The 12,579-nt window shown below is 34.5% G+C and overlaps 1 protein-coding gene across 1 annotated transcript; it reads right to left on the reverse strand.

Annotated features, from left to right (window-relative positions):
• Positions 1–7,990: 7,990 nt before the first annotated feature.
• Positions 7,991–10,811, reverse strand: LOC114282209 (uncharacterized). The gene is made up of 6 exons (XM_082917942.1): positions 10,485–10,811; positions 9,853–10,394; positions 9,353–9,452; positions 8,556–8,787; positions 8,290–8,460; positions 7,991–8,172 (listed from the first exon to the last, which is right to left on the reverse strand). Exons 1-6 carry the CDS (start codon positions 10,809–10,811, stop codon positions 7,991–7,993), a joined length of 1,554 nt encoding a protein of 517 aa, XP_082774068.1.
• Between the last annotated feature and the right edge of the window lie 1,768 nt (positions 10,812–12,579).

The following is a 12,579-nucleotide window of genomic DNA, read 5'->3' on the forward strand; positions in this document are numbered from 1 at the left end:
AGCAGTAACTCTTGTTGTCTCGTTCTTGACTTACGTAAACTGAAACCCACATTGGATGGCATACTTACATAAAACATCATGAAATTCTTGTGCACCTCCAACAAACCGTTGTCCCACATGCGTAATACCATTTGCCCAAGGGGCTGACAATAACACCTTCTCCTTATAGTGGCAAAATCTCCATAGTGCATCAATTTCTTCCTCAACCCCCACACGCAGCGATCCCGAGCTACTTGACTGACCAATATCACTTTTCAACTCAACAACAACTTCTACATAATGTACCCCCATTGATTTAGCAAGCAGTAACATGTTCTGAAATTCTTCCTCATTGTCCAAATCACACCTATTAATCCCAGGTAACCGACAGAACAGTGAAATAGAACCAGCAGACAACTCCTCCCATTTTTCACACAAACAGTCCACCAAACGCAAATAACACAATGCGGGGACAACATTTATTACAGTTGTACTCCAACCATATGTACACACCAACATCATAAAGGTATCCATCCCATGTAAAAACACAACAATACAACAATCAACAATAATCCAAAACGATATGAAAATTCACATTGTACAAAAATTAGATGACTACGTATACAGTTCAAGTGTTAAATCCATAATTCACATTAACAAGATGTGAATATTCACATTGATACATATACTCTAAATGATATCACCCACACAGAGCCTCATTAAGCAAATATCAAAGTAAAGTGAGAACATCCACATTCTTCACATAATATTAACACGATGTAAACATTTACATTGATACATATACTCTGAATTATATCACCCACACAGAGCCTCATTAAGCAAACATCAAAGCAAAATGAGAACATCCACATTCTTCACATAATATTAACACGATGTAAACATTCACATTGTTCCATATACTTTGCATTATAGAACATCCACATTCATCACTAATCTGATGACCTCTCCTCTACAGGACCACGATGTAAACATTCACATCGATCCACATACTCTGAATTATATCACCCACACTGAGTCTCATTAAGCAAACATCAAAGTAAAATGAGAACATCCACATTCTTCACATAAATTAACGAGATGTAAACTTTCACATTAATACATATACTCTGAATTATATCACCCACACAGAGCCTCATTATGGATACATTAAAGTAAAATGAGAACTACACATTCGTCACATAATCTAAATGGCATCCCCTCCACAGGACCACGTATGATGCATATAATTGAAAAAACAGAGCATCCGATCCATATTAATAAAAAAAACAGAGCATCTAATCCATCATACAAATCAAAACATAAAGTGAACATGTATTCATAACCAAAATGATACTAATCTTAATCATGCAATCCCACAATCGTCCAGTAACTCGAAAACAATTGATTTGACAACCGAACACCTTCAAATTCGTCGTCTTCACTGGAAAATGTGACAACCAAACCAGAAATGTGACAACCGAACACCTTCAAATTCGCCGTCTTCACTGGAAAATCACCGAACTAGACTACAACAGCAACAATGAAACCCTAGCACATCAAAGCCTCGGAACAAGCATGCAAGATAGAAACGTATCCATCTGAATTAGAATGATGATAACAAGCGTAAAGATAGAAACTGCCAAAACTGAATCAACAAAAAACAGGGAACGTGTTATGTATTAACACAGTATATATATATATATATATAAGGGTATAATAGTCCAGGTAAAATATAAAATTAGTAAAATGAACTTTATGGAATAAAAAGAAAAGTATATGGGACTAATCAGGTTATAATATTCCTTTATGGACCTAATGGGTTATAACAACTTTAAAATGGATTTATCAATAAAAATTCCTATATATATATAGAAAATGAAAAAGTAAAATTTTTTTAAAAATAAATTTTACAAATAGAAACCAAATATAATTCTAAATTCAGTGATCCTTTCTACCTTGTTTTCCATGAGGTTTTGTTTTCTTAACCACGACAATTTTCAAAGATTCTACTAGGCACCTCACCGCCAATCTCACTTGGGCAATTCCAAAAACCTAGCGCAAAGCATGTTCCGTACTATATGGGGATTCTATTTGAATCCAAAATATATCTCAATATGCCTAATTTAAATTTATAAATTTTAATTTCTATTATATCTTAATATGAATTTACTAATGAGGACAACACATATTAAATCATAAAATATTTTTTTTTTCTCATGATATACCATAATCAATTATTCCTATTCAAATCTCTGTATTTTCTTCTCCAAGAGATCAAAAATATTTTTTCTTCTTTATCCTCCCTCCAAAACTCCAATCGACCCTACCAAAACCATCTTCATCAACATCATTATTTTTTATTATTTTGAAATCCTAAATCCTAAACCCTAGAAGAAAATTTGAACAAAATCAAATAATAGATGAAAGTAATAATCAAAATAATTTTTTGAAGTAACCTATCAAAAAGGAGGTAAGTATTCATATAAAGGGGTTTCACAATTTTTTTAGAGCATCATCAATTATTTTCTATATCATTTTTTTGACAAAAATTAAAGGGTCCAGTAGTTAGATTAGCAATAATATATTATTGGAGTTGTTCTTATTTTATCATTTAAATAGTACTTTATTTGAGAACTACTCTTTCTTGTTAGTGCCAGATGCTTAGGGCATCCTCAATGAGATGGCTAAAAAAGTGTATTAAGGTGTGTGTTATATGACAAAAAGTAATAAAAGTGGAGCCCAAAAATGTTTGTTAAGATGTGTTAAGAGTTTGTTAATTTTAGAGAGTGAGTGGTGGTGCAATGGATGTGTTAAGGGATGTGTTAAGGTGTGTGTTAAATATATATATATATATATATATATATATAATAAATAAAATAAATAAATAATTTAGTTTAATCAAAAATTTCAAGCCTAAAATTAAATTTCAAGTCCAAAAAAAAATCCCAACAAGTCAAAAAAAAAAAAAATTGCCGTTGACCGGTCAACTGGCCAAACGTCCGGCTGGTCAACCGATAAGACAAAAAAACGCTCCCCTCCACTAGCTAAAATGCTTGCTGCAGATAGCAAACATATTAACACACACCACTAACACACCTACTAGCAGTTTCATTGTGAGAGCAAAAACAGAAAAATGACTAGCTAAAAAATAACAACTGACACTAACACATGCTCTGACAGCTCCATTGTGGATGCTCTTATGTACATATAAGTTTGATTTTTACTTTTCCACGAGCATTTTTGTGGTTAATTTATAATGTAAAAGTTTTTTTCTGTGTTGAAAAGTTTTATAATAATTATGTAAAAGTTCGGTTTTTTTTGTATTTATAATATTTATGTGCTTATAAGTTTTTTTTTTTTTTGTATTTGAGAATTATTTTCTATATTGAAAAGTTTTTGAAATAATTGAGTTTTTTTAGTTTGTTTATTATTATTTATTATTTGGGTTTACCTTGAGGGTAATTTAAGAAAAATAATAAAGTGTAATGAGAGTAAAATAAAATTTTAAATAATTAAATAAGATGTACTTAAAAATTAAGCCTGCGTTTGGTTGTGTTTTGTAAATGTGATTTGAGAGTATGAATTGTATTTTGAGTTTATGGGTTGTAGAATTATGATTTGAGTGTAGAAAATTTGTTTGGTTATGATTTTTAAATAGAGTTTTGAATTGTGTTTTGAAGATGTATTTTGAATTATGTTTTGGAAGTTTGATGTGACATGTGAAAGGTGAAAATTTGTTTGGTGATGTGCTTTGAAAGTAATTTTCAAAACTTAATTCAATCAATAATTTATCATCAAACACACAACTCATATATCGATATCGATATCTATATTTTTTATCAACAATAATAACCAAACTATTTTTAAAATACTGAAATTAAACATTGATTTTTTTTGTCAATGATTTTTTTTTAGTAATTTTTTTGAATAATTGTGATTTCGAAATAATTTTTTCATTTTAAAATAAACCGATGTCAATTTTTTCTGCCAATTAATTTTTCTATCAATTCATTTATAAAATACGTTTTTAATTTTTTTCTAACATTTTGTTAAAGTCAACAACTTTTGAAAATACATATTAATAAATAAGGGATAAATATACTAACTTTCATATTTTAAAATACAAATCATAATATAAATCTTACAAAATATTATCAATTTATTTTTCATTTATTACATTTTTTGTAATTTAGTACAGATGTGTAACAGAAATGCACTCTATTATTGTCCACGAAGAGCTCATATAATTGTAGGAATTGACATGTGAAATGACCATTATGCCCCTCTGAACTTAAATGAGAAGTGATGATATAAAACAAAATACAAAGGGTAAGATCGTAATTTCACTTACTTAATATATACTCCCTATTATTTAATAACTGTGTTCTAACAGTGATGGAAAGAAAAAGCAGAGGACGCATGTGATATTGATTTGAAAAAAGTAATAATATTATATTTAACAAATAAAAAGTAAAAAAAAAAAAAAAATTCCTACAATTATATGAACCTGACCCTTCTGAACCTCACCCTTCCTATTAAATCTGAATCTCCTTCTATTTACCGCACCAACTTCACCTTCTCGGAAGCACCTTCTCCAGTTACATCACAGAATTAAATTAGACAAATAGAAGATATCCACCATCTGGTTAGGTCCTCCTTCTCCACTTCCATAATTTACAGGTGAGATTTTGATGCTAGTTCATCTTCATATTTGGTTCAAACATGAGCTTCAGAAATTCAGACATGAGCTTCAGAAATTAGCTTCACTGAAGGGGGAGGGGAGGACGACCGGCCGGTCATCCCGTGGGACTTCCGCCCGGTCATCCCGGCCCAGTCACTTTTCATTTCTGTTCCATTTTCATAAATCTGTTCCATTTTCATAAATCTGTTCCATTTTCATTTGTTATATTTTCTGATATCTGTTTTAAATTTTTCGCACTATCATTTATTTTTCTAATTATCAGTTTCTAAGTTCTAATAAACTCTATGAATCAAACCCCAATGACAAATATTATTCCTTATGATTTTTTTTTTATACAAATCTGTTTCTTTGGAATCTGCCTAATTAAATTTTGTCACCAAATTTTTTTATATTTATTTTTTTCATAAAAATAAGTTTGTATGCATAAAAAGATACTAATGTTTGATATATTTTTCATTCAATTTTCTTACCTCTCGTATATTTTAATATACATTTTTCTTTCACTTTTACAGTCATCATGCCAAGAACAATCATGCCAAGAACAAAACGAACCAGACCCGAAGTTGGTGAATCGTCAAACCCTGTACCACCACCACAGCAACAAGATGATGGCTATCCAACTAATGATTTTGCAACATATCATTATGAACAAGCCTATGAACATTTCATTCGTCGACCAATTGTTACGGGAAGAAACGTAAAACTACCTTCTCAATATGATTCACTCTTAATTGGCAAATTAGATACAATGGGATGGTTACCATTAAATAATTTACCAAGTAAGATATATCCCCATCTTGTACAATTATTTTATGTTCACTTGACAGCGGGTGACCAACAAAATGAACCGTGGAGTCTTACCTCTTATGTTAAGGGGAAAAGAATCACACTCTCTCTGCGTCGTTTTGCACAAATTATTGGAGTCGAAACAGGAGATTTACAATGTTATTTTCAAAATGAGTCTGCCTTAGAAAAAATTGTTGATGATGTCACTCAGATTTATACCACAATTTGTGACAATCGATTTAGCGGCACTAATTTAAAAGTCAGCCATTTAAAACCTCACCTTCGTATTCTCCATCGATGGATAGTTGAAAATGTCACCCCCAAAAAAGGACATTATAATACTGTTGCATGTTTTCAAGTTTACTTGTTATATTGTTTTGAAATTGGACAAAAATTAGATTTATGCTTTATATTACTAAAAGAAATGATGGTTGCAAAATTGGATACTCTGAGTGGCCGGTCCCTACCTTTTGGAGCTTTACTAACCATAATTTTCAAAACCCATGATGTGAACCTTGAAGATGAAGTATGGATCAAAATCACTTCACCAATTTCTGAATATACACTGACCCGAGCTGGTGGTTCTGACACGTTGATGGGCTCTCTTAATCTTCAAAATGAACCAATACCTGATGAGGAAGAACCCAATGACAATGCCATGCCACCAAATGAACAACCCCGTTACTGGACAGATTATTTAGCCTTGGAACAAGAACGGTACAATCAGCGCCTACAATGGGAACAACAAATGGCTAATCAGCTCAATACACTGGGTAGTCGGTTTGATGAATTTGGTACTCGATTCGATGAAATTGCCACCGCTCAGAACTCACTAATTCATCAATTTGGTGAGTTCCGCGTAGACTCCGAGAGACGTGCTGAACTGACAAGGAACCGCATTGATCTGATTGACCATCGAGTCACTCAGCTGTACCATCAGCATTTCCCTCCACCTCCAACACCACCTGATAAGGATGCTTAACTTGTTTAAAAATCATACGGTTGTTATATTTTTTTCCCTTATTTTTGTTTTGCTTATTTATTTGGTGAGTTTTGTTATGATTGTTTTACTTTTGTTATTTTGTTATAAGCTTTTCTATTCACGTAATGAATAAGAACGAGGGGTTTTTTTTGGAAACATTTAATTACACAGTTATAATGTTAATAAATAGTATGTCATACATGTCTATGAAAACCTTCATTTCAATAAAAAAAATAAAAATTACACAATTATTAAATAATTTGTGTGCATCAATTAATAGAAAAAATGAAATTAATGTTCTGAAATTAAATACAACAACTTATAATTTAATAATAAACATGTGTACTAAAAAAACAAATATTTAACAATAAACATTCTTTTTTTTAATGAAAAGGGGAAAAAAAATTCATTTAAGCAAAAAAATATATATTTAATAATAAACAATCGGGGGATATAAAAAAGTAAAATATAATAATTATTTTATGTTATTTAATTTATTATTATTATTATTCTTATTATTCTTATTATTATTCGTTATTTGTTACACTTTTAAATGGTGAACTTATCACCACCACCACCTACCACCACCAACCATCCATCTGCCACCACCACCCATCACCACCCACCACCCACCTACCACCACCACCCACCACCCACTTGCCACCACCACCCACCACCCACCTGCCACCACCACCCACTTGCCACCACCACCCACCACCCATCACCACCCACTACCCACTTGCCACCACCACCCACCTGCCACCACCACCCACCTACCACCACCACCCACCACCTACCGCCACCCACCACCCACCTGCCACCACCACCCACCACCACCCACCTACCACCACCACCCACCACCCACCACCCACCTACCACCACCACCCACTTGCCACCACTACCCACTACCCACCGCCACCCACCACCCATCTGCCACCATCACCCACCACCCATCTGCCACCACCACCCACCTGCCACCACCACCCACCACCCATCTGCCACCACCACCTACCACCCACCTACCACCACCACCCACCACCCACCACCCACCGCCCACCTGCCACCACCACCCACTACCCACCTGCCACCACCACCCACCACCCACCGCCACCCACCACCCATCTACCACCGCCACCCACCACCCACCTACCACCACCACCCACCACCTACCTACCACCACCACCCATCACCCACCTACCACCACCACCTGCCACCACCACCCACCTGCCACCCACCACCCACCGCCACCCACCATCCACCTACCACCACCACCCACCACCCACCTGCCACCCACCACCCACCGCCACCCACCACCCACCTGCCACCACCACCCATCACCACCCACCACCCATCTGCCACCACCACCCACCACCACATTTAATTTAATGACAACATATTTATTTCTAAAAGTTATTAAGAAACACATTGCATATTAATAACAACATATTTAATTGTCTTTGGTAGACTATACATAAATTTGCATATTACACATTACATGAACAGCATATTTAACTACACATGTACTAAGAAAACCATTATCTTCAGTGCCCATGGTGAACATGATTTTGCCACATAGCAGTAGCAATTGCATCCCTAACGTTCGATTGGGACGTTAACCCATGTTGTGACATGTCAACGTAGTCAGGTTGGTCTCCAGGAAGGCCGTCTGCTTCTACTTCTGCGGCCATTTCATTATCAGCTTCCATAAAGAATGGATCCATAACTGCATGCAAACGGATCTAATTGTGCACTACACAACATGCAATCACGAGAGGCCCTTGTCGTGTAGACTTGTAATTTGGCATGGACCGCAATATTGGGAAGCGCTTCTTCAAAACACCAAATGTTCTTTCTATGACGTTGCGTAATGACGAATGTCGATGGTTAAACAATTCCTTAGGTCCTGCATAACGATGGCCACGAAACTCTTGCAAGTGATATCGTTGAGACCGAAATGGAGCAAGAAATCCAAGCATGTTCGTGAAACCAGCATCAACTAAATAGTACTTGCCTACATGTAAATAATGAATACACAGTTCTGTCAATTGATATGTATAAAAACTGCCAAGGAAAAAAGTATACAGTATGTTGTTCAGGGACAGTCACCATTGGGTGGGTGTGGGAACTGTAGATCAGCTCGTGTAATAGAGTCAACCAGAATAGCGTTGTCATGAGCGCTACCTTCCCATCCAGAATTAATAAATGTGAACAACATATCGAAGTTGCAAGCTGCGAGTACATTTTGCGATACCATTGCTTTTCGACCGCGGAATGTATGTTGTCTTGAAACAGGGACCCATGCATCCACCAATGTGCCACCGATAGCACCGACACAATCCTAATTGACAGATATCAGCCTTTGATATTAAAAGCGAAACAAACTGATTGATTTTACTTTCATAATTAAAAAATAATAATATTTATTAACCCTTATGGATATGAACAAATTTACAGGACAGTCACACTATTCGTACCTTGAACCAGGGAAAAAACCGCCTGTCATTTAAAATTTTTCCTGGGATGTCCTCTAGGTTACGTGGTTTGATAACCGATGATGAAAGCTTGCACAATGCTCGCATAACAATTTTTATGTGCCGACAAATTGTTTCCGTTGAGTGTTGAAATCTATCTGCCATTATTCAATGGCGATCATTTTGTGCAAAAGTGTATAAAAAAATTCCAAGCGATTCCTCCACACTTATATGCATATGTTCAGTATCGATAAAGCCATTATGGAGTAAAGTGTCTTTCAATAAAATGAATGTTTGTGCATCCATTCGCATAACGTTCATCATTGTTTCTGGATGGCCATTTAATAGGCCGAAGATGTAATCATCACCTCTGAATGGACACGTTCGCTGCGGTCGGCGACTAGTTGACGCGTTGATATGGTCATGCATTACAGCAATCATCAAGAAATCCATAAAATCATCAACAACCTCATCCTCCTCTGATGAGAGCTCCATTGTATTGTTTTCTCTGTCGGATGACATATGCCTTTGTCTACATCACAGTAAAAGCATACTTATAAAATATGTTATTCATGCAGTAACAGTTAGCGTTATTGGTGAAACAGTAAAATTCAGATGATAACAAAATTTATTTAACACATGGTCATATTATAATAACTTCTATAGTTTTAATATAACAGAAAACACTTAAAAGTTTAAAAAAAAAAAAAAAAAAAAAAAAAAAAAAAAAAAAAACATACGAACATAGAAAAGGAAAGAGGATATGATGGAATGAAAAAAAATAAGAATTAAAACCAAATCAGGGATAATGAAATGATCAAACAGTTCAGCCAAGAAGATTTGCTAACACAAGCAAAACAGGGATAATCTCAGTTCACTGCAAAGCGAGGATCATGGCTAGGCGCAAATGGGTAGGAGTGCGCATGAAAAACCTTCGCCATTCCTTATCCTTGAACAGTGTCAGTGCCCTAACGTACTGCAACGGTGGTATGTCCCCAAGCTCAAGCAATGCATCTTGACATGCATCAAGGGAATAATCATCACCACCTGCACTTACAGCCTCAGTCTCATTTTCTCGTGCACGTGAATGTCCTATTTTGGCTTGTACATAGGATGTGAAAGCAGCACACACATCATCAAACCCACTTGACCGTGACTTTTTGGAACGACCACTGTCAGTCTGGCTGGTTGCAGGGCCTCTCTTGTGACTTTTTCCCTTTGCTGGATCTATATACTCATCCCCGAATAAGTCAATAGGAATGGCCTCCGCAGCATTACTCCCACCAGCGTTACTCCCACCAGCATCAACGTTCCAAAATTTATTTAACATGTCGTCTTCTTCTTCTGAGTCAAGGGGTCCTTGTGTGGATGCACGAGACAGGGCCCCTGTAGCACAACAATTTTTAACAATTTCTGCCATTTCCTGAAAATATTCAAACCCTTTTGTCCTAAACTTCTTCACATTTCTGCTAGCCTACAACAAGTACAAAACAAGAATTAAGCATTGTGTATATCATGAAACGTTTAAAATAAAATTAGAAAATAGTACAGATTAATGGAAAACCTTATCCCAAAATTCATCGGGTGCAACAACAGTGCCTATAATAGGATCCCATCCCAGACCAGTCTGTGCCTGGAGTCGCTTGAATGTCTGGTAATCAGCTTTCAAGCGCTGATATTTTTGGCGCACCTTAACACCTGTATACCGAAATCCATATATGTTGTGCAATTGATTTGCATAATGATTCCAATGCCTAATTGTCCACGAAGTAGTACGGCCCGTTGTTTGATTGTTTCTAACCTCATCTCTCAACATATTTATTAATTTCGTTTCAATTCTGGACGTCCACATTTTGGTGTTCTCATTGTCATCGAAATTATTTCCATCCATCTATAAATATACAAATTATATTTAAACTAGTTTGGGATGAATATACAAGCAGAACAAAGTATTTTAAAGAACACTGCGATGGATATACAACAATAACAGTGCAAAATGATTTGAAGGAGAACACAGATAAAGGAAAAAGAACAGATTATTTTATTTCAAGGAAAAAAGTACGTAGCAGATTAATTGAATTTAAATAGCAGAAATATAATCACAAAAAAAAAACATTCAGATAGCAGAAATATAACCACAAAAAAAAAAAAATTCGACTTTTATAAACCCAAAACCAACTTTTTTTCCTGTGTCCCAAACGACCCCTTGCAAGTAGTCATGGAAAAAACATTTTTTTGTTTTATCAAAAAAAAGTTTTGCATAAAAAAAATTTCGCTAAACCTTTTTTTTTTTTTAATTCTACAAAATGTAATTTCAACCAATAGAAAGAAAAGGAGGGTAAAGTATGGTATGAACTCGATCAAAACAAAAGTATGGTATGAACATTTTATTTATTTATTTCTATAAATTAAAATATGACTCAAAATAATAAAAAATTAAAATGCATACATAAATATTCTAATCTGTTGAAAAATTATGAAAAAATATAATTAATTTTAACATAAGTATATTGACTTATCTTTTAATAAGATCAAAATAAAAAATATTTTAATGTAAAAAAGATAACATTATTATTTTTTCGTTTTTAATTCATATTCATATGAATGATAAATTATTAATAAAAAATGAAATGCTATAAAAATTAAAAACTTTACTATATTTTGTATAAATCTTATTTACCATATAAATAAATAAATATAGACATATATATGTCTAAATGGTAATGTAACAGTAGCTATCCCTGGTTTTAACCGTGTGTGCCAGCGCTAGGGGTGTCTTTGCTCTCAAAGCTTCAAAATTCAGTTAACATTGGGGTGTCTTTGCTCTCAAAGCCTCAAAATTCAGTTAACATTGTGTTTAAATAGTAGGAAAGAAATCAGTAATTTTTTTTTAATTAACAATCAGATAAAAAAAAATTAATATTGGTTGTTAACAATGTTAAAAAAAAAAATCTGAATTAAAAAAAACACAATGTTAACATTCAGTTAACAATGTTTTACAAAAAAAATTTAGTTAACATTCAATGTTTAACAATGTGTTTAACATTGTGTTATATTGATTTGAATTCAAAACAAATCAGTATTGGTTGTTAATTGAAATTAAGGAAAAAAAATAGTAAAAAAGCCGGTGGGTTCAAACAGTTCAGGGAGGACCGGCGGTTCAAACCATTCAGGAATGGAAAGTGGAAGACAAAGCGGAAGAGAGGTGGGAAGACCGGGTGGTCGACCGGCCGGATGACCTGGGGGACGACCGGCTGGGTGTCCCAGGCACTGCCACTATACATTTGATAGAAGAAAGGTTCAAACCGTTCATAATTTCAAATAACAACCGATCTGAAATGGAAAATACGACATACCAAATTCTGATAAACCATTTACGAATTGATTTCAACTTCTCCAAAATCATTTATACATAACAAATGAATGATTTACACTATTCTTGAAGAACAAAAAGTTGAAACAATTGATCGACTCGTTTGAAATCATTTTCAAATAACAGATGAAGGATGAAGGATTTATTTACCAGATTAGTGGGAGTTGAATAATTATCGCCGGTGATGGAATGTGTATACTGATTGAACGTGCCACTGTTTGCTCGTCGAATTCGACAATAAATTTGACCTGAAAAAAAAAATTAGAATGAATTTTTCAAATAATTT

Source organism: Camellia sinensis, chromosome 3 (genome assembly GCF_055761805.1).
Source record: "Camellia sinensis isolate YWXY chromosome 3, ASM5576180v1, whole genome shotgun sequence".
NCBI lineage: Eukaryota > Viridiplantae > Streptophyta > Magnoliopsida > Ericales > Theaceae > Camellia > Camellia sinensis.

What these genes read in the sequence shown, in the direction of transcription:
- LOC114282209 (XM_082917942.1), bottom strand. Translation starts at nt 10,811, where the DNA reads ATGGATGGAAATAATTTCGATGACAATGAGAACACCAAAATGTGGACG. An exon ending in CCGATGAATTTTGGGATAAG is followed by an intron (nt 10,395 to 10,484) that starts GTTTTCCATTAA and finishes TACTTGTTGTAG; the next exon opens with GCTAGCAGAAATGTGAAGAA. An exon ending in GTTCCCACACCCACCCAATG is followed by an intron (nt 8,461 to 8,555) that starts GTGACTGTCCCT and finishes ATTTACATGTAG; the next exon opens with GCAAGTACTATTTAGTTGAT.